This window comes from Dendrobates tinctorius, unplaced genomic scaffold (assembly GCF_039654945.1).
Source record: "Dendrobates tinctorius isolate UK_male_01 unplaced genomic scaffold, ASM3965494v1 ptg000081l, whole genome shotgun sequence".
Classification (NCBI taxonomy): Eukaryota; Metazoa; Chordata; class Amphibia; order Anura; family Dendrobatidae; genus Dendrobates; species Dendrobates tinctorius.
In genome coordinates, this window is record NW_027361749.1 from 153,084 (window position 1) to 175,948 (window position 22,865).

At 45.5% G+C, this 22,865-nt stretch overlaps 1 protein-coding gene across 2 annotated transcripts in view; it reads left to right on the forward strand.

Moving 5' to 3' along the window:
* LOC141096858 (transcription initiation factor TFIID subunit 4B-like) overlaps positions 1 to 22,865 on the forward strand; it is a 186,563-nt gene that overhangs the window by 137,211 nt on the left and 26,487 nt on the right. For both annotated transcript variants that reach the window (XM_073583696.1, XM_073583697.1), the window contains exons 10-11: positions 17,079 to 17,204; positions 17,968 to 18,024. In XM_073583696.1, coding sequence (XP_073439797.1) covers positions 17,079 to 17,204; positions 17,968 to 18,024 — 183 coding nt within the window. The remainder of the gene's footprint in view (positions 1 to 17,078; positions 17,205 to 17,967; positions 18,025 to 22,865) is intronic.

The following is a 22,865-nucleotide window of genomic DNA, read 5'->3' on the forward strand; positions in this document are numbered from 1 at the left end:
GTGGGGTAGAGCATTGGAGGTCCCTAGAAAAGGGGTAATTCAAAGGCTAGGAATAAGGAATATTCCTTAAGGAAAAAAAAATCCCTTAGGAATAAGAAGTTGTCAGGCCTGTATTAATAAAATAGAGCCTGAGATCCCTGATACAGTCAGAAGTCTGTAAGTCAGGAAGGACCTTGCAGTCAACGGACACGGATGGTAAAGCAAGGGATAGGTCAGCCCCTCATTGATCTCTCAGGCGGACTCCATAAGGATCAGAGGAGGACTTAGTTAAATCTCGCTACGGTGAAGGTAGCTCAAATATGAAAGCTACGTTCCTAGTGGAAGCTACAGTACGGACAAGCTTATTAAAGAAGTCCGGCTTACCATGGGACTGGTAGATGCGAAGGCCATAGAACTCATGTTCGACAGCTTGCTATAAGGAAAATGTAGAGCCTTCCCTATTAACTAACAGTGGCAAGGACTCAGTAAAAGGGAATGGGAAAAATCAGAGAAGTCCCAGATAATCAATTCACTGAAAAGGAGGTACCCCCTTGAGGAAGAGATCCTCATCCTGGGATAGCGCTCCACCGATTGATGTAGCGATCTCAAAAGTCGCCAAAAAGTCCTCCCTGCTCTTTGAAGATTCAGGTTCCCTGTAAGAACCTCTGATAGAAAGACAGATATTTGTCTTAAAACAGCCTGGGAGGCCTCGGCTGGGGCTCTAAGGGCCACCAGCCCTTCTAGACCGAGCACGAGTGCATTCGCCAGTTGCCGGTTCCTAAAGGCAATACCGGCCACGAGAGCAGCGGCAGTATTCCTAGCTGAGGTTTCGGCAGGATTCAGCAAGACTAGCAGCAAAACCGGCAGCTTTGGTTAATGTGGGACTCCGAGCAGTATGGCTTAGATGCTGGCGGCAGGTCACACAGGCAAAGATGTAACTCTGCTCCTTGCCATGTGAAGAAAATTTCCTGTTTTTGGACAGACAAAAAAAAAGGCTATTTATTCGGACTCCCATGACAGCACCACGAGAGAGGGGATCCGCCCTATAGGAACAGGAAACCTACAGATACAAAAGGGCGGCACCTCTCCCACGCATCAGTTGGTTTCCTGTTCCTGAGGGGACGGGATCCTACAGAAGATTTGGATCCCAGGCCGGCCAGCCGACACCGGTAGCGAGGGGGTCTCCTACCTCGGCCTGGTTCGGGTTTCCTGGAAGACGCCACGGTGGCCCAGGATGGGTGTCACGGCGGTGGCGTGGGCAGCAGGGGGCGGCGTCCGGAGGATGGCCGTCTCCAGGAAATTAGCCGCCGCCGGTAAGTATACCCCCCCCCCGGGGATTTCCGGCTCCGGCGGCGCACATGGGTGGCAGCGCTGTGCATGGGGCTGCGACCGGCGCTGCTCCGAAGCTCCCGGGCGTCCCGCGGGGCTTCCGGCGTTTCCGGGGTAGCGGTGACGTCAGGGGGCGGGCGGAGGAGGCGCTTCCGGGTCAGCGCGCCACTGCGCATGCGCGGCAATTCCAAGATGGCGGCGCCCATCGGAAACACCGATGGCGCGAGTTCGGGCGCCAGCTGGGGTAGGGAGCTCCATTAAGGGGGGGGAGGGGCGCGGCATGGATACTGCTGACCGGAGGAGGGGGTATTTAGGCGGGACCCGGGCAGGGTTCCTTGCCTTGGCCACATTACTACATGCAGCAGTGTGCAGCAGCAGCAGTGGTAATGGAAAGCGATCGAGAGCAGCAGCGGCAGAAGCAAGGGCAGCAGCGGCAAACATCACTGCCGCCCCTGGATGACCTTCGGCAGGTCAAACAGAAAAAGAAAGGGTCCCGTGACAGTAATGCGGGACGAAGTGACCAGTCCACTCGTAAGAGCTCCTCCAGGCAGACAGAAGCATCGACCGAAAGAAATCCCCCTCGTTCTCCGGTACTTGATTGTGGCACTGGTAAGTGATCTTCGTGAAAGTTCACTCAGTGACGGGACCCCCCTTCTGTGTTTTTTTCTTTTCTAGGGAAAGAAAGCTACAACTAAAAATAAGCATAGGGAATGCGCACTCTGTGCATGCCCATTACCGGATGCATGCCTCAAAAGATTGTGCCCCCCTTGTATTCAGCAGACGGTGGCAGATGAGTCGCCTGCAGTAGCGGCGAGTTTGAGAGACATTGTCAGGATAGAAATGAGGGAAACCCTAAAGTCCTTGTCTCAGCCGCAAAGTCTAAGGGGCTAGGTCCCGGCGGAATCTGATTCCTCGATAGAGTGGAGAAAAAGCAGAGACTCCCAGGCTTCATCTCCCTCGTCCTCCTCAGGAGAAGAGGACTCGGGGCGATTTTGTCTGCCTCTTGACCGGGTAGATAAGCTGGTCAAAGCAGTCAGAGGGACAATGGAGGTAGAGGAGCCTAAGCCCCATTTATCCATGCAGGATGTCATGTTCGGTGGGCTGGAACAGAGGAAGCGGAGAGTCTTCCCGTTGAATCAAAAAATACAGGATCTGATCCACAGAGAGTGGAAAAAACCGGACAAAAGAGGGTCGCTACCACCCGCCCTCAAAAGGAGATACCCCTTCGACGATCCGGCAGTAAGTTCTTGGGACAGAGCCCCCAAATTAGACGCTGCCATTGCGAAGGCATCAAAAAGATCCTCGCTCCCATTTGAGGACATGGGAGCCCTTAAAGATCCCTTAGATAGGAAAGCTGATACTTTCCTAAAAAAACACCTGGGAGATGGCGGCCGGGTCCTTAAGACCAGCAGTGGCTTCAACGTGCACGGCCAGGTCCATGATGGTCTGGTTGGACCAGTTGGAGTCACAACTAAAGCAGGGTACATCAAGACAGACAATTCTTGGGGCCCTACCGACCATCCAAGAGGGAGCAGCCTTCCTGGCAGACGCCTCAGCGGATGCAGTGAAAATGGCCGCCAGAGCAGCAGGCCTTTCTAACGCAGCTCGCAGAGCCCTGTGGCTAAAGTGCTGGCAGGGAGACATCCAGTCCAGAGCAAAGCTCTGTGCGATTCCATGTGAGGGCGAATATTTGTTTGGGACTGTCTTAGACGAGCTGCTTGAAAAGGCGGGGGACGACAAGAAAAAGTTTCCAAACCTTTCATCAGCGTCCTACCGTCGCCCATTTGGTAGAAGGAGATTTGGCCAGGGGAGAAGGCGCAACTCTTCGCCTGTTAGAGATCGACCCAGATGGGAAGACAGAAGGAGACGAGGTACGGGCTATATGTTTACACGCTCGTCGAGAGATCAAAAGAAACCAAACCAATGACTAGCGGTTCCCGTAGGGGGTAGACTGTCATCCTTCTTCCCGGCATGGTCACAGATTACGAATAGTGACTGGGCGCGTAAGGTAATATCCACCGGGCTTAGGTTGGAGTTTACCCAGATCCCGCGGAACACCTTTAAACTGACCCCCTTAAGATCTTCTCATCTCGAACAAGCGGCTTTAGAAGCGGAAGTCTTGAGCCTATGTCAGAAAAATGTTCTGGTAGAGGTTCCAGAGGCTGAAAGAGGAAGAGGGTTTTACTCTCCCCTGTTTCTAATCCGGAAGCCTGATAACACATTCAGAACGATTATAAACCTTCGTTCCCTTAACGAGTTTTTGATTAATCATAAATTCAAAATGGAGTCCATTAATACAACAATAAAAATATTGTTTAAAGGTTGTTTTATGGCAGTCATAGATTTGAAAGACGCGTACTATCATGTACCTATCCATACAGACTTCCAGCAGTTCCTGAGGGTGGCAGTGTCAGTAGAGGGCACAGTACGTCATTTTCAGTATAGAGCCCTTCCCTTTGGTCTCTCAGCAGCACCCAGGGTTTTTACAAAGTTAGTGGCCGAAGTTATGGCTCACTTACGGGAGGTAGACGTCTTAATCATTCCATATTTAGACGATTTCTTGATTGTAGGAAAATCGGTGGGTCATTGTAAATCCCAGATAGAAAAAGCTAAATCCAGGTTAGAAAACCTGGGATGGATTTTAAACTACGAAAAATCCCGACTCCAACCCTTAAAGATACAGAAATTTTTAGGGTTGATACTAAATTCAAACACTCAGCGGTGCCTGCTACCACTAGATAAAATACAAAAGATACAGGAGCAGGTCCTTCGGGCAATGGATAATCCATCTATGACCCTCAGACAGGCCATGTCCCTGTTAGGTTCTCTAACTTCATGCATCCCAGCAGTAAGGTGGGCACAGTTCCATACCAGAACCCTTCAAAACGACGTCTTATTTAATAGCAGGGCCCTTGGAGGCTCCTTACAAGGTCGGATGTGTCTAAGCCCCTCAACTGTTACATCACTGAGATGGTGGCTTGAGAGCGAGAACCTAGCGTCAGGGGTGCCCTGGATAACACAGATAACCCGTATTATAACCACAGACGCAAGTTCCTTCGGTTGGGGAGCCCATATGGGGGACATAGTGGTACAGGGCCAGTGGGATTCTAATTCTGAAATCTCATCCAACCAGAGAGAACTATTGGCGATAGAGCGGGCAGTCAAGAAACTCATTATCTACCTGCAGGGCCATCATGTGAGGATACACTCGGACAACCAGGTAGCGGTAGCATATGTCAACCACCAAGGTGGAACCCGCTCCAGCGCTCTGATGCAGATAACAGAACGGCTCCTCCAGATAGCAGAGGAAAATTGTCTATCTTTGACCGCGCTCCACATCAGCGGAAAAGACAATGTAAGAGCAGACTTTTTAAGCCGCAAGGCTCTAAGACAAGGAGAATGGGCCTTGAACAAAAATATTTACCGCCAGATTGTCCGCAGATGGGGCCAGCCAGAGGTAGACCTCTTTGCCACCAGGAAAAACAGAAAATAAAGATTGTTCTGCTCTCTGAACCCCAGGGAAAATCCCCTGGCGGTGGATGCCCTACTGATAAGATGGGATTTTTCTCTGGCATACGCCTTCCCACCATTGAATCTTCTTCCTCTGGTAGTCAGGAAGATCAGAGAGGATCAGGCAAGAGTCATACTGATTGCCCCCTTTTGGCCCAGGAGGACCTGGTTCGCATGGTTGAGGACCATGTCGATAGGCGATCCCTGGGTATTGCCGAACCTTCCGGATCTCCTCTACCAGGGGCCAGTCAGCCACCCACAAGTAGCGGGACTTCATTTGACGGCGTGGTATTTGAAAGGTCACTGTTAAAAAATAGAGGGTTCTCCAAGAACTTAATTGACACCCTCCTAAGAAGCAGAAAATTAACCACCACTAATATCTATGCTAGGACCTGGAAACGCTTCCTGTCCACCTTTCACTTTGACATCAGAGATGGAATTCCCACGAAACAGATTCTGGAATTTCTCCAGAAAGATTTCGAATTGGGTCTCTCCACAAGCACGCTAAAAGTACAAGTTTCAGCCTTAGGGGCCCTGTTTGCAGCTGATATTGCAAAAGATTATTGGGTAGCAAGGTTCATCAGAGCAGCGGCCAGATCGAGACCTATACACAAAGACAGATGCGTACCGTGGGACTTAAACTTAGTCCTTACAGCCATGACAGAAAGTCCGTTTGAACCTTTAGATTCCGCCTCACTAAAGATTATATCCCTTAAAACAGCATTTCTGGTAGCAATAACATCCGCACGTAGGGTGAGCGACATACAGGCACTCTCCAGATTGCCTCCTTACACAGAATTCTTACAGGATAGAGTGATCCTAAGGCCAGATCCAGCATACCTTCCCAAGGTAGCAACACAATTCCACAGGACACAGGAGATAGTTCTGCCTTCCTTCCTCCCTAACCCAACCAACCCTAAAGAGCAGAAACTCCAGACGTTAGATATTAGAAGATGCTTACTGACATATTTAGCAGCCACGGATCCTTGGAAGAAGGAGAACGCATTATTCCTATCCTTCCAAGGTTCCAGGAAAGGATACAGAGTATCAAAACGCACATTAGCAAGGTGGATTAGGGAGGCTATCTCTCTTGCCTACACAGCAGGTGGCGGTCCGGCTCCACAGAACCTGAGGGCACATTCCACTCGGGCCATGGCATCATCCTGGGCGGAGAGATCTGGAGTATCAATTGATCAAATATGTAAGGCGGCCACCTGGTCATCTCCTTCCACCTTTTTTAACCACTATCGGTTAGACATGGGTGCCTCCTCAGACCTCACCTTCGGGCTAAGGGTGCTGCAGGCTGTAGTCCCTCCCTAAGTTAGTTTACATCTCTGTAATTCTCTCGTGGTGCTGTCATGGGAGTCCGAATAAAGTATTAAGTTACGTACCGGTAACGGTATTTTTCGGAAGCCCATGACAGCACCCTTAGTTCCCTCCCTTGTTCACGTATAGAGGTGCACTCCTTTAGAAGATTGTTTATAGAATCACCATAGGTGGGAGATGGTATGAAATAATTCGGTTAAATAGGGTAGATAGGTTGTATATATCATATGTTGTGTACTAACCATGGTAGCCTCTCAAGCTCTGTAATCCAACTGATGCGTGGGAGAGGTGCCGCCCTTTTGTATCTGTAGGTTTCCTGTTCCTATAGGGCGGATCCCCTCTCTCGTGGTGCTGTCATGGGCTTCCGAAAAATACCGTTACCGGTACGTAACTTAATACTTTCAGGTCTTTTTGGCGCTCCTTGCAGAATGGAAGCCAACAGAAAGGCAAAAATCCAGGAGATATGGATCAAGACAGAAACAACTCTGACTAGCGATTCAAAAAGTGGGAGAGGCTTCTACTTTAGCAAGCCCTCCAAAGACACCAAAAAACCCTTCCAGTGACAGGCCTTCTCAGGTGTACTTCCTTCCAGCTTGGGAAAGGTTCTCGCCTGGATCCGGTAAATTATGGAATCAGGTGGAAGTTAAAGTTGCACCACTGGCTTCCACGAGGATTTATACAGTCCTCTCAAGAAAGACTGTCTGGAAGGGGAAGCAACCTCACTCCTAGACAAACATGTCCTGGAAGAGATTTCGGTAGAAGGATAAGTTACTCCCTCCTATTTAAAAAAGAAAAAAAAAAACACCCCAGATATTTCCTGGAGGACAATTATAAGTCAGAAAAGACCTCAAATAGGTATCTGATAATCCCGTCTTCCAAGGTGGAGACGATAAGGTCAGCAGTGGAATTCCTCCTTCTTCAGACTTATATAGCAGTCCGGGGCCTCAAGAACGCTTATCTCAACATACTGACCGGCAATAAGGCCGCAATTACCACAGAGTGGCAGTCAAGATGAGGTCTCAGTGGCGTCCCTTTCAATATGGGGCTCTGCCCTTTGTAGTAGCAATAGCCCTCGAGTTTTCACAGAGATTAATTGCAGAAGTCACAGCGCACCTCAGAGAAAAGATACTCTGGTGATACCATATCTGGACAACTTCTTGATAGTGGGAAGAAGTCTCCCTTACTGTCGAGAACAAGTCAGAATAGTGATGGAAACATTACAGACGCTGGGGTGGCAGTTGAACCTCAAAAAGATCCAAACTGGATCCGGGGAAAAAAGCGCCAGGAATGGCTCTGTGAAGGACCATGTCGGTATTGGGGGGCCCTCACCTCCTGCATACCAGCAGTGAAATGGTCCAGTTCCACACAAGGGAACTGTAAGGGTGTGTGCTGCAGAACAATTGGGAACTTCAGGGACGGTTAGAGCAAAAGCTCACCCTCCAGACTCTGTACTCCAGACACTCAGGTGGCGGTTACAGATAGTCATCTCCAAGAGGAGTACCCTACACACACACACACACACACACACACACACACACACACACACACACACACACACACACAACCTCCAAGGTGGTCACAACGGACGCCAGTACTTGGGGGTGGGAAGCCCACCTAGACACATTATGGCTCCAGGATCCCTAGACCAAGAAGGAAAGAAATCTATCCTCGAACGATTAAGAGCTTCTAACAAATCAAAAAAACACTAAAGGAATTGGTATCCCACTTAAAGAGGACACCATGTGAGAGTTTTATTAAACAACCAAACAGTGGTTGCATGTGTAAACCACCAGGGAGACACCCGTTCTTAGTCCTTAATGACGGATAGTCACCGGTCCTTTTAGGCGGAAGGTGACTGCTCTGGTCAAAGGGCCTCCGCTAGGCAGTTTGAGGCCGGATCATAACTCTGGCAGAACACCAGTTCCTCTCGTTAACCGGATGCATATCCGAGGTATAGACAACCTGAAGGCAGACTGAGCAGGAACCACTTGAGGCAAGGAGAATGGTACCTAAAAGAATCCATTTTTCAACGGATAATGCACATGTGGGAAAAACCCAGTATAGATCTCTCCGCCTCAAAAAAGCCAACAGGAAGGTTCGGAAATTCTGCTCCCTAAGTCCAGCAGATGGACCATTGGCAGTAGTCGCCTTCAGGATAGAGTGGACATCAGGTCTTCCGTACACCTTCCCTCCAATATGCCTCATACCAGCGTTTTTGAGGAAGATCAGTGAGGACAGAGCCAGAGTGATTATGATAGCCCCCTTTGACCAAAAAGACCATGGTCCTACTGGCTGAGAGTGATGTCAGAGGTCTAGGCCTCTACAATCACCCTCAGAGATCCAGGCTGCAGTTGACAGCCTAAAATTAAAGATCACTACTAATTGGGATTCTCAGCAGCGTTAATATTCACCTTACTCAGTAGCAGAAAACCAGTGACTATAAAAAATTTGTAGGAGGATACGTAAAAAATTCTTATCTACTTCAGACCAAATATGGGAAGGGAAAGTCCCGATGGTGGCAATACTGGAATTTCTGCAGAAAGGTTTAGGATTGGGGTTAACTGTCAGTACCCTAAAAGTACACATCTCAGCCCTGGCAGCCTTATTCAACTGTGACCTGGCAAACAATAGGTGAATGACCAGGTTTATCTGGGCCTGTACTAAAAACTGACTCTATCCTGTCCTCTACTCCTCCTTCTTGGGATCTAAATTTAGTCCTATCACCTTTTATAGAAAGTCCGTTTGAACCACTAAACACAACATTAGATAAGGATTCTAACATTAAACAGCCTTATTAATGGCGCTCACGTCGGCCAGTAGGTGGAGGATTTACTCACATTATCAAGAGCCTCCCTACACTCAGACCATAGACGATAGAGTTGTGTAAAAATTAGATCCAGCATACCTTCCCAAGGTAATATCAACATTCCATAGGGCTCAGATTATCTTTTCATCTCTTTTGTCCTGACCCTAACTACCAGAAGGAGGAGCGACTCAGTTGACTAGATATGAGGAGATGTCTCCTGCAGTATTTGGAGGTAATGAGACCTTGGAAGAAACAGGGGGCCTTATTTGTCTCATGCCAAGGGGCAAGGAAAGGCCTTAAAAGCCTCTAAACATACTATAGCTAGATGAGTGAAAAAGGCCGTTATGCTAACATATAGCAGGGCTATTCCAGAAGGTATAAAAGCCAACTCCACAAGGGCCATGACGACGCCCTGGACGGAGAGAGCAGACGCTCCCTCAGACCAAATCTGTAAGCCGTCCTCTTGGTCCGCTCCGTCTACCTTTGTCAGGTATTATAGGTTAGACCTATTTGCTACCTCTGATCTCACATACGGGAGAAGAGTATTACAAGCAGTGATCCCTCCCTAAGAGAATACAAATCTCTGTAACTCTCTCGTGGTGCCGTCATGTAGAATGGAAAAACACGGGTATTATATACCTGGTAATGTGTTTTTTCATGAGACATGACGGCACCCTTATATTCCCTCCCTATTGATCACATCATTAGTGGGATGCATTATTAACATTATACACTCCCTTGGGTGTTGGAAATTTAGTAGTGTAAAGGATGTATTATTTATATGTACACTAACCTGCGGCGTTCCTCTCGTGCTCTGTAAAACAACTGATGCGGAGAGAGGAGCCGCCCCTTTTATCTTGAAGGTTTCCTGTCCTCATTGGGCGGATGTAATACCCGTGTGTATGTATGTATGTGTATGTATGTATGTATATATAGATAGAGAGAGATATAGATATATATATATATATATATATATATAGATAGATAGATAGAGATATATATATTATAGTGTCTCTATCACGGCTCTGGCAAAAATTGAGACACCACTTTCAAATTTTCAGTTTGTCTGATTTTTCTCTTTATAGGTATATTTTTGAGTAAAATGTAAATTGTTCTTTTAGTACAGTGGTTCCCAAACTCCAGTCCTCGTGGACCCCAGCAGGTCATGTTTTCAGGATTTCCTTAATATTTCACAGGTGATGGAAGTATCATCAAGGCATCAAGAATTCTCTCACGTGTAACACTATGGAAATCCTGACATGTAGAAAAGCTGATTTTTATAAACCTGCAGTGGTCTCTTCATTTTTGCCAGAGCTGTATGTGTGTGTCTGTATGTGTGTGTGTATGTGTGTGTATATATATATATATATATATATATATATATATATATATATATATATATATATATATAGTTATTATACCCTGTTGGCACAATTATAGTGTAAGGCCCTGTCGGTACATAAGTCCGAATCCCCTTTTGCCTTGAACGGGTGTCTAAACTCAATGTGAAAGCAACCTAAGAGTTAGCCAGATGATCTTAAAGCATCAGGCAACAAATTCCGCAAGATGAATGAAATATATACCATTAATGGAGATTTAAACATGGGAGTAAGGTGCAGGCTTCAAAAAGGTTAATCACAGGAGATTAATGAAATTTGTACCAATTTAATGTTTTACTGATATGTTATATGAAATTGACATAGATTGCTGTTGATATTTGGTAAGTCTGGAACCCTTTGACACAGAGCCCTACTTTTTTTTTTTTTACTTTATTATTCTCTTACTCATCTCGTACTTTTTACTTCTTTCTTCCTCACTGCTCCTCCATACTTTCATATACGTTTCTTGTCTTTTTGCATAATCTTATTTTTCATGCCTTGTTATTCCCTCTTTAGATTTATTGCTCAATTTGCTTAAGAAATTAATGGAAAAAAAATATTTTCTTGGTTAAGTCAATGGGAAGCTGTAAGATCAATCTTCCATCATACTCAGGCCCCACAATGATCGAACGCCTAAATGGTCCTATAAAGCTTTTTACTCAAGGTTTTTTCATGTTAGTCTGTTATATGCAAGACCCTAGGTTACTGATTCTAGATCTGTAAGGGAATGTTCTGGCTGCCTGTACTTGCCGCTATGGGACTTTACCTGGTACAGTGTTACTGCGCTCAATATATATAACCAATATGCGCTGTACTCCTGAACTAACTAGTGGTAGGTGCAGGCAGTGTGCAAAAAACTGCTTTCAAGGCTTCACTCAAATGTCTGTTTATTCGGACTCCCATGACAGCACCACGAGAGAGGGGATCCGCCCTTCGGGAACAGGAAACCTACAGATACAAAAAGGGCGGCACCTCTCCCACGCATCAGTTGGTTTCCTGTTCCTGAGGGGACGGGATCCTGCAGATGACCGGATCCCAGGCCGGCCGGTACAGGTAGTGAGGGGGTCTCCTACCTCGGCCTGGTGCGGAGCTCCTGGAAGACGCCACGGTGGCCCAGGATGGGTGGCACGGCGGTGGCGTAGACAGCAGGGAGCGGCGTCCGGAGGAGGTCCGTCTCCATAAGCAGACCGCGCCGGTGAGTATGCCCCCCGGGGACTCCCAACTCCAGCGGCGCGATCGCGGTGGTCGGGGGGGGGGGGCCGACGCGGCTGCAGAGCGTTGAGGCCGGGGAGCGCTCCATGGTGCAGTGCCCGGGCGTCCCGCGTGACTTCCGGTCACGTCGGAGTCGCGGTGACATCAGGGGGCGGAGCCTCGGGGCGCCTCCGGGTCGGCGGAGACCCAAGATGGCGGCGCCCATCGGGAGGACGCCGGTAAGCGCCGATTCCCTTGCCAAAAGCGGTGCCAGCTGGGGAGGGAGGCCCTATTGGGGGGGGCGCGGCAGGAGGATATCTGCTGTCCGGAGGAGGGGTATATAGGCAGGACCCTAGATGGGTGCCTTGCCTTGGCCACATTATTGCAAGCCAGTAATGGAGAGCGATCAGGAGCAGCAAAAGCAGCAGCAACAGCGACAATCTTCACTGCCGCCCCTGGATGACCTTAGGCAGGTCAAACAGAAGAAGAAAGAGGCCCGTGACAGTAAGGAGCGTCCGGGACGAAGTGACCAGTCCAGTCATAAGAGCTCCGCTAGGCGGACAGGAGCATCGACTGAGAAATATTCCCCTCATTCTCCGGTACTTGATTGTGGCACTGGTAAGTGATCTTCGTGAATGTTCACTCAGTGACGGGGCCGCCTTCTGTGTTTTATTCTAGGGGAAGAAAGCTACGAGTAAAACCAGACACAGGGAATGCGCACTCTGTGCATGCCCGTTACCAGATTCATGCCCCAAAAAGTTATGTCCCCCCTGTATCCAGCAGACAGTGGCGGAGGAATCGCCCGCAGTAGCGGCGTGTTTAAGGGATATAGTAAGGGCAGAGATGAAGGAAACCCTAAAATCCCTGTCCCAACCAGAGAGTGTAAGGGGTGAGGACCCGGTGGAGTCGGATTCCTCGACAGAGTGGAGGAGAAGTAAGGGGTCCCATATTTCATCTCCCTCGTCCTCCTCAGAAGAAGAGGACTCTGGTCGGTTTTGCCTGCCGCTCGACCGAGTAGACAAATTGGTAAAAGCGGTCAGAGGAACAATGGAGGTGGAGGAGCCGAAGCCTCAATTATCCATGCAGGATGTGATGTTCGGGGGGCTGGAGCAGAGGAAGCGTAGGGTCTTCCCACTAAACGAAAAGATCCAGGATCTCATCCGCAGAGAGTGGAAAAAGCCAGATATAAGAGGGTCGCTACCACCAGCCCTCAAGCGGAGATATCCCTTTGACGATACAACAATGAATACTTGGGACAAGGCCCCCAAATTAGATGCAGCTATTGCGAAAGCATCGAAAAAATCCTCGCTACCCTTTGAGGACATGGGGTCCCTTAAAGATCCTCTAGACAGGAAGGCAGATACCTTCCTTAAAAATACCTGGGAGCCGGTTCCTTAAGACCAGCAGTAGCATCGACTTGCACGGCCAGGTCCATGATGGTCTGGTTGGACCAGTTAGAGTCGCAGTTAAAACAGGGAACATCTAGACAGGCAATCCTGGGGGCCCTTCCAATAATCCAGGATGGCGCAGCCTTCCTAGCGGATGCCTCGACTGATGCAGTCAGAATGGCCGCCAGGGCAGCAGGACTCTCTAATGCAGCTCGGAGAGCCCTGTGGCTGAAGTGCTGGCCGGGAGATATTCAGTCCAGGGCGAAACTCTGTACTATCCCGTGTGAGGGGGAATATTTATTCGGAGCAGTCCTGGACGAATTACTGGAGAAGGCCGGGGATGATAAAAAGAAATTCCCAAACCTTTGGTCCGCATCTTACCGTCGTCCGTTTAATAGGAGGAGATTCGGTCAAGGGAGAAGGCGTAACCCTTCACCTAATAGAGACCGTCCCAGATGGGAGGATAGAAGGAGAGGAGGTACGGGCTTCATGTTCAGACGCTCGTCGAGAGAGCGAAAAAGACAAAACCAATGACTAGCAATTCCCGTGGGGGTAGACTGTCATCCTTCCTCCCAGCATGGCTACAGGTCACCAATAGTGACTGGGTGCGGAATGTGATATCCACCGGACTCAGGTTGGAGTTCACTCAAGTCCCACGGGATACCTTTAAACCAACACCCTTAAGGTCTTCACCCTTCGAGCAAGCGGCTTTAGAAGCAGAGGTCTTGAACCTGTGTCTAAAAAAACGTTCTGATAGAGGTTCCAGAGTCTGAGAGAGGAAGAGGATTCTACTCTCCCTTATTCCTAATCCAAAAGCCGGATAAAACATTCAGAACGTTTATTAATTTACGTTTTCTTAATGAATTTTTGGTTAAACGCACCTTTAAAATGGAATCCATTAGTTCTACAATAAAGATGTTGTTTGAAGGGTGTTTTATGGCGGTAGTGGACTTAAAAGACGCATACTATCATGTGCCCATCAACGCAGATTTCCAGCAGTTCCTGAAAGTGGCGGTATCAATAGACGGTATAATCCGTCATTATCAATATAGAGCCCTTCCCTTTGGTCTCTCAGCAGCGCCCCGGGTATTTACAAAAATAGTGTCCGAGGTTATGGCTCATTTACGGGAAGTTGACATCTTAGTTATCCCATACTTGGATGATTTTTTGATTGTGGGAAATTCAGTGGACCATTGTCTATCTCAGATAGAAAAAGCTAAGTCCAGATTAGAGAACCTCGGATGGATTATAAATTACGAAAAGTCCCGATTTCAGCCCTTAAAGGTCCAGAAGTTTCTAGGCTTGCTGTTAAATTCAGAAACCCAGCTGTGTCTGTTAACCGTAGATAAATTACAGCAGCAGGTTCTTCGGGCAATCGATAGACCCTCCATGACCCTCAGGCAGGCCATGTCCCTGTTAGGCTCCCCTAACCTCATGTATCCCAGCGGTCAAGTGGGCACAATTCCACACTAGGGCCCTTCAGAATGACGTCCTGGTTAATAGCAGAACCTTAGAGGGCTTCTTGCAGGGTCAGGTATTGCTAAGCCCCTCAACTATTACATCTCTTGGGTGGTGGCTCGATGTCGGAAATTTAGCCTCGGGGGTGCCCTGGGTGATACAGATAACCCGCGTAATAACCACAGACGCTAGTCCTTGCGGTTGGGGGGCCCATATGGGGAACAGTGGTACAGGGATAGTGGGACTCCGATGCTGAGATCTCATCTAACCAGAGGGAGCTGCTGGCGATTGAATTGGCCATTAAAAAACTCATTATGTATCTACAGGGCCACCATGTGAGGATACTCTCGGACAACCAGGTAGCGGTAGCCTATGTCAACCACCAAGGTGGAACCCGCTCAAACGCCCTGATGCGGATAACGGAACGTCTCCTTCATATAGCAGAGAAAAATTTTCTATCTTTAACCGCGCTCCACATCAGCGGAAAAGACAACATGAAGGCAGACTTTCTAAGCCGCAGGGCCCTAAGGCAGGGAGAATGGGCCTTAAACTCAGACATCTACAATCAGATTGTCCGCAAATGGGGTCGACCAGAGGTGGACCTCTTTGCCACCAAGGAAAACAGGAAGGAAAAAACTTTCTGTTCCCTAAATCCCAGGGAAAATCCACTGACAAATAAAGTTGCTCTATGAAATGAAATATATGGAATTTGAATTGCATTACTGCAGGTTCCCAGCAAGGCTGCCGGGTGCACACGAATTGGCCAATTTATTTTCTAAGTATTCTCCTTTTTTCCAATTTTCTAGTGTAGTAATTCAATTCAAGTTTCATATATTTCATGTTTACATGCTATAATATATAAAATCTATAGGAACAAGAAAAGCGCAATAGGGTCTTATCTGGGTTGAAAATGAAAGAAAATCACAGAAATTCACTCACCCTTTCCAGGAGAGAAATAGGCATGTAAGAGCCGTAGTCAGCTTGTTGCACGTCCAAAGGTCAACTTGGTGACCGCTAGAGTATCAAACTTTTTGTGGAACTAGTTTATGGACTGTAGTGCGTTGCTTGACAGAATACCGAATCCAAACTATGTTGAAAGATTGATCATTTATTTGCCAACGCGTTTCGAAGTAGATATTACTTCTTCCTCAGGGGATGACATATCTGTCATCCCCTGAGGAAGAAGTAATATCTACTTCGAAACACGTTGGGAAATAAATGATCAATCTTTCAGCATAGTTTGGATTCGGTATTCTGTCAAGCAGCGCACTAAAGTCCATAAACTAGTTCCACAAAAAGTTTGATGTTTACATGCTATAGCGCAACAGAGTGCAACTTTATTTGTTGGTTATATAGGGTGGGCCATTTATATGGATACACCTAAATAAAATGGGAATGTTTGGTGATATCAACTTCCTGTTTGTGGCACATTAGTATATGGGAGGGGAGAAACTTTTCAAGATGGGTAGTGATCATGGTGGCCATTTTGAAGTCAGCCATTTTGGATCTAACTTTATTTTTTCCATAAGTAATGCTAGTCTAAGGGGGTCAGATTCCTTGTAGGAATGCCAGACCCTGACACCCATAATGTGGTGATGCACCATCTTGCTGGAAAAACTCAGGGAATGTGCCATCTTCATTGCATAAAGAGGGCAACACATCATCATGTAGCAATTTCAGATATCCAGTGGCATTGAGGTTTCGATTGATTAAGAATGGTCCCACTATCTTTGTACCATACTATCAATTATGGGTGTCTGGTCTGAGCATTCCTACATGAACTGTTTCCTGGAAAATGGATTGTTCGTCGTGGGCCAGTTGAATGGCCACCAAGGTCTCCCGATCTGACCCCCTTAGACTTTTATCTTTGGGGTCATCTGAAGGCAATTGTCTATGCTGTGAAGATACGAGATGTGCAGCATCTGAAACAAGGGATACTGGAAGCCTGTGCTAGTATTTCTTCTGCGGTGTTGCTATCAGTGTGTCAAGAGTGGGAGAAGAGGGTTGCATTGACAATCCAACACGATGGGCAGCACTTTGAACACATTTTATAAGTGGTCATAAACTTGCAAATAACTCATGAAAGAATAAAGTTATGTTAAAACCAAGCACACCATTGTTTTTCTTGAGAAATTCTCAATAGGTTTGATGTCAGTCGCATGTCCCATTGGAAAAAATAAAGTTGGATCCAAAATGGCTGTCATGGTCACCACCCATCTTGAAAAGTTTCTCCCCTCCCATATACTAATGTACCACAAACAGGAAGTTGATATCACCAACCATTCCCATTTCTTTTAGGTGTATCCATATAAATGGTCCACCCTGTATATGGAAATGGCTTCTCTTATTTCGCACCTGTAAACATCTGTTTTTTGGTTAGGACGTGATGGTCAGTGTTTTGATTTTTTTTTTTTTTATTTGAGTTGCAGATGAATATCACCCATACAAGTCTGAGTATGTGAAAATCATGGACCGCACCTAAATGCCATTCGTATGCAATCCAAATGCTGTCCATTTTTAACATTGCAGTTGGTAGGAGAAGCGTTGTAGTTTTTGTTTTTTGGCTAGCGAAATAATTGCTGATGGCTAAAGCTGACACACACTGGCCAAACACTGACGAAAATCTGTCCATATTTTTTTTTTTTCATGTGCGATTAAATACAGACGTCTGAATGTGGCTTTATTGTTGTGTTATAAATTTTCTTTCTTAAGCTAAGTGATCGCTATGTCCAGTCTAGTGAAGTTCGAGCGCAGCTTAAGTTCCTTGAACAACTGGAGCACCTAGAGAAACAACGAAAAAGTGAAGAAGAGCGAGAAATGCTACTACGCGCTGCTAAGGTGAGCTGGTCACTTCACGGATTTTAGAAATTGTAAAACCAAATAATACAGAAAGGCGTCTCAGGACTCTGGAAGATAAATGTCCACTGTCACTGGCTGTCTGTATGGTTTCTTGCTATTACTTTTTCTCCTGTAATATGTATAGTCTTGCCGAGCCCCAATTATTGTTTCCTAGACCTAGTAGACCAGAATAAACCAATAATGGATGATATTGGAAAATTGTATGAGAAATAGAAATGTAGAAGTGTAGACTGAAACCACTGGGAAAAGATGATGCTGGCTGTGTACAAAAGGACGAAGGGTAATTGCCATTCACAATTATGAAGAAATGCGTCGCATGCAATATTACTATTCTGTAGATTTTATAGGTCCAACTTTGCACTTTATCATTGCCAGCTATGATGACTCAATTATGCTGTACCACATAAAATTAAATAGCAGGGAGGTCATGATTGAGTTGGCCTCAGTCTCAGTTCTGGCACTTGGGGATCCCTGAGGCATGTCCTCGGGCATCAAACCTTTATGGAAAATGAGAATGAAAATGCAAGAGGGGAAGTCTTACAAATCCTGGACTGAGGCGGTTTACCCTACAGCAAAGCTTTTTAATCACAGGAGAATATTGTTATGCATTAAATATTTAATGCCTGCCGCATGTTTAAGAATGCAGCCATTTTAGAGTAACCCTTTAATTGCAAGCGTTAACATTTGCGGGAGAATCATTTTTTGTTGTATTTTTTGTTTTTATTTTTGTTCACTTTAACAGAGCCGGGCAAATAAAGAAGATCCTGAACAATTAAGATTAAAGCAGAAAGCCAAAGAGGTAAGCCACTAATGCCTGGATCTGTGTGATCAGTCTTCAAATGAGTAATTCTTGATCCCCATCTCTGCCAGTGTAGGTCCCTGCCGGAGTAGAGGCAGCCTGGAAAAGTTGGAAGCTTTCTCTTGGCAATTAGGTCATAGTGTATTTTGCTGCTGCATACCATTTATATAGGCCTCCAGGAAGGACAGAAGCCGCTGGAGGCAAGGAGAACATTACAAACGAGGCACCGTCATGGGAGGAACGACTCTCTCTCTCTTTCTGCATTGATTGAAGTTCTCGTCGGATAACATGTGCATGTTATATTTGGGTTTATCGGGTCTAGAACTGGTGTTTCTAAAGAGCAGCAATATTAAAATAAGAGGGGAAGCACTTTTGCATCCAGCATCTGGGACCGTACAATAGGCTACATTTTTCCAGGGTAATTGTTCGTTTTGTAAATCTGATACTGCTTATAATTCTTTGGCTGGGAGGCGGTACTGGGATTTCGTTTTAAATGGAAAATGCCTCGGGCTTTTAATTTTCTGAGCCCAGCAGTTTTCAGCTCTGAGATGGAGCCCTTGTTTTCACTCAGTTCATGTTTAGCTGCAGGGGTTTTAGTTTATAGCTTAGGCTGGTTAAGCTTTTGCTCCCAGAGGCCTCTGCATAGCAACTGTACAAATCAACAAATACGTTCATTTATGTCTGTAGCCTTTCACTCGCTAGCTATTTTTTTTCTCTAACATTTCCCAATATCCATTTCCTGACTTTTCTAGCCTTAGAGGAAAAGAGCTGCGCTAATTAGAGCTTATTTTAATTGAGCCTTAATATTGGCGCTTGCTGCAATTGGCCCAGAGGTACCGGGAACAGAATGAAATGAAAGTTCCCGAGGCTGGAGAGTTAGGTGTGTGTACGATATACGCTTCTTTTTTTTTTTTTTTCACTTGACCTACAGTTTCATTCCCCTGCTGAATAAATCATCAAGCCTGTTCACATTTCTGATTAAGGATCTGACAGTAGACGATAATAAAGACAATCGAGGTGTGAGACGTGTGATATGGAGCTGAAGAAATTGGTTTCTATAGTTACATGACTGATTTCATGCAATTTTTGAGGATCTTTGTTCCAAATGACTCAGATGCGAAGAACAAACCTTGCTCTTCTCCCCCTCCTTTCCTAACTGCGCTTCCTGAACTATGAAATTTGCTGTTGCTGAACGCTGCTACGTTTGCTCGGAGGTGTCAGCAGCAGGTTGTTTATGAATGTTTTAAAGAACTTTATTATTGCTATTAATGTCAGAGCTAAAGCCAAACAAGCAGAAATCCCAGCGAGAACCTATCCCTGGCTCCAACACAGATCCGTCTTTCAGAGTGTTCCTGTTTATAGCTAGTGCCTTTAGAACGACACTTGTAGCAGAAGTTTTCTATTCATGGATGTAGCATTCTCCCCTGATTCTTATACAGCAAGGCTTATTTGTTGGAAAAATGAAATGTCTTGGTAAAAGAAAGGTGATTGAGGTCCTTACTTAGCTGCAACGACAAGGTCAGACGTTTTATAACAATTGCATGTTGAAGTGAAGTCTTTCATTTTAATTAAGTCGTATCTGCACCATTAAAAACATCATGTTGTACCTGTGATTTCACCCAGAACTGCAGTAGAGCTTCATTCCACGTATGTGTTGTAGCCGTTTCTTTTACAGATTAGAACAAGTACCCTTTATAATCTATGGTGCTGTTTACATGTCCCTGTTTTTCCAGGTCAGCGTTTTCCGGCATCGCTTTTGAAAAGGGCCAATAAAAGTCTATAGATCCATGAAAAACAAATTCAGCACACGGATGGCAACTATGTGCTGTCCATATTTAACATTGCAAAGTAGAGGATAAGCGTTGTAATGTATTTATCCATCTGTGAAAAACACTGATGGTAAAAGCAGACATAGAGAAAAAACAAGTCTTTGATAAAGATCGCTCCTTGCGATCGAAACGCGTCGCTTGCTGTCCTCTGTGCATACGCGGTGCGGTCTTGGAACATGCCTGCTGTAATGTTTTAATTGTTTGAATAAATTTGAAGGTTTTTATCCAAAGAGCTGGAACAAAGACTTGTTTTTTCTCTACAACCTATCGTTTCATCAGGACGGCGTTCCCTTGCACATGGAAGTTTGGTGAGCTGGCTTTTTGTTTTCTAATATAAAAAAACATACACTGATGACACACTGATCCAAAACTCTGACATCGGTACCATTTTTTCACATACGTGAATGAGGCATAAAATCGACTCCACTACAACTAACTAAACTGTTAACCCAAACAGATATAAGACAACCATATCGCATGTATCTATTGAATAACTCAACAAGTCTAAAGATATGTGCACAAGGGCACCTGTATACTCAGCGTTTTTGAAGCAGAAGACACTTCAAGAAAACACCGGTGATTTTTTTTTTTTTTCCTTGAAGTGTCTTTTTGGGAATCTTCTTGGACGTCTCTTGTGGCTTTTTTTAATCCATATATAACATATATATAGCACTAGGATATCCACTTCCCAAATTGTATAACCAGCCAATGGATAGAATAATTAAAATATACCTTTTAATAGTTTGTATAAAATAAAGTGCAAGGTGCTCAAATAACGTTAAACACAACAAAGAAGAACGCATAAATGAAAAAAGCTAGTATTGCCCATCGTTACTAGGTATCCCAATTATCAAGCATATTTATTGGGTACTTGGAATCAATCAAAAACAGCCAGCCTCTTCCAAAGACATAGAATACATAGTTCTCAATATAGTCTCTAGGCTTATCATGTCATATCATTGGCCGTCTTTTTATTGGAAACCGGTGTCATGCCATCAATATGTTCCCAAATATGGCATACCCGTTTCCCTCTCCTCATCAGGAGTACTATATACTACAGGGTACAATACTGCTATACAGCATAAAACAGAACCACATAGCCTCAGTTATCGCATATGCTGCGGGTTATATGGCACATATATAATATATCAGATAGAAATGTATCATGTGTCCTATTAAAGATATAATCCCGCATACCCTCCATATATATCAGCAACAAATCTGAATCCACCAGGTATGCATAAATATCTTAGATAGACCGTCTCTTATATGGTGAGACCAATATCTAGACACCAAAGTATTATATAAAACACGGAACAATCTCACCCAATTAACAGGGGCATTCCCTGATTGATTGCCATCTCCGTGACTAGTAAGCGCGACACCCCTTTCTCCCGAAGCGTTTCGTCCAATCTCATCAGGGGAGTCAAGTGGGGTTCATCTGAATGGTGTATCACGCATGGCCGTTCTATACTTCATCCGACATTATGTGTACATACACTCATGCATGCCTCCTTTTAAATGTTGGCGCCGTGGCGTCTCGGGAAGCCGACACTTCCGGTCCCTGATCCACCTCACATCCTGTGTTCAGGTCGCGCGCATCATCAGCGTGCTCGCTCGACAGAGCTCGTCACACGCTGAGAGCGCGTCTACCCTCAACTGGGCATGCGCACATCGCGCTGCCCCCTCCAAAGGGAGAATGATATATATACATTCTATTATATTACAATGGCGCTATTTAATTGCGGCATCAGACAGCCCCTGTTGCACTACATATGCGCCTATCATTACCATCCATACAACAGCAAAATGTCATCTCATGCTAATTGTGGGAGCCCCTTTAGAGTTTTAATTCTTGGAGATGTTACCATATTTTGGAGTATCCCCTACTACAATCATGTGCAGGAATTCATATATACGGGATTAGTTCCATATTTAATCAGGGGTTTTTAGTTAATACAACTGCAGAATCAACAGACTTCTTCAAAAATATATCAGTTCTAGTCGTAATTTTAAAATACCAGAAACAGACATCTCCTCTGAAGCGGAGGTGTCAGATACTGAGACAAACTCTAGGTATCAGAGGGGAAGAGGTAGAGGTAGGGGAAATAGAGGTGGTAATAGAGGGAGTAATAGAAGGTCCCCGCAGGGAGATTTTTTAGACCTCAGTTACCCCCTAAGAAGTCGACAGAACACTCACAACGCCCCTTAGAACCTCAAGTAGTTAATCTCTCTACACGACCATTAACGGAAATTGAAATGTGCGTTCTAAGTAAAGGGTTATCCTTTGTTCCCACAACTGACTATGACTGCTTTGAAACAATTAAAGATCTCCACCTATTCGCACGAAAATTGAAATGGCGAAAACATTTTATAAGAGAGGACAAAAAGACATCGACAGAGCTTGGCATTGAGGACGAGTTATTGGCGGATGTACGCTTCCTGTATCATTTGGGAGACGTGAACCCCAATGATAGAGGAGTGGGTCCATTTACAAAATTAAAGAACAAGAGTACAAAAATGCCACCCCAAACGGGAGATTTAAGCTCGATAGATGTCTTTGTCAATCTCGTGTCAAATGATTTAATGAATCGGTCAAGTACCTTTAAGGCTAAGTTTCACAATTTCACAAATAAGGAAATGGGTAGTTTGAAGATTTTGGAGCAGGACAAAAGCATCATAATTAAACCTTCAGATAAAGGAGGAAATGTAGTGGTGATGGACATAATGCAATATAAGTCCATGTGTATGGCAATATTAAATGATGGTGAGAACTATGAAGTGGTCCAGAGTAATCCCACTAATAACATTGTTTGTAATCTAATAAACCTGATTAATGAAGGCTTTGATGCCGGTGTGATTGATGCAAATGAGAGAGATTTTCTCATTCCAGTGCACCCTGTTATGGCTACGTTTTATTGCCTTCCAAAAATCCATAAAGGCACGAATCCCCTTAAAGGGAGACCGATTGTAGCAGGTATTAACAGTATTACACAAAATTTGGGTCTGTAT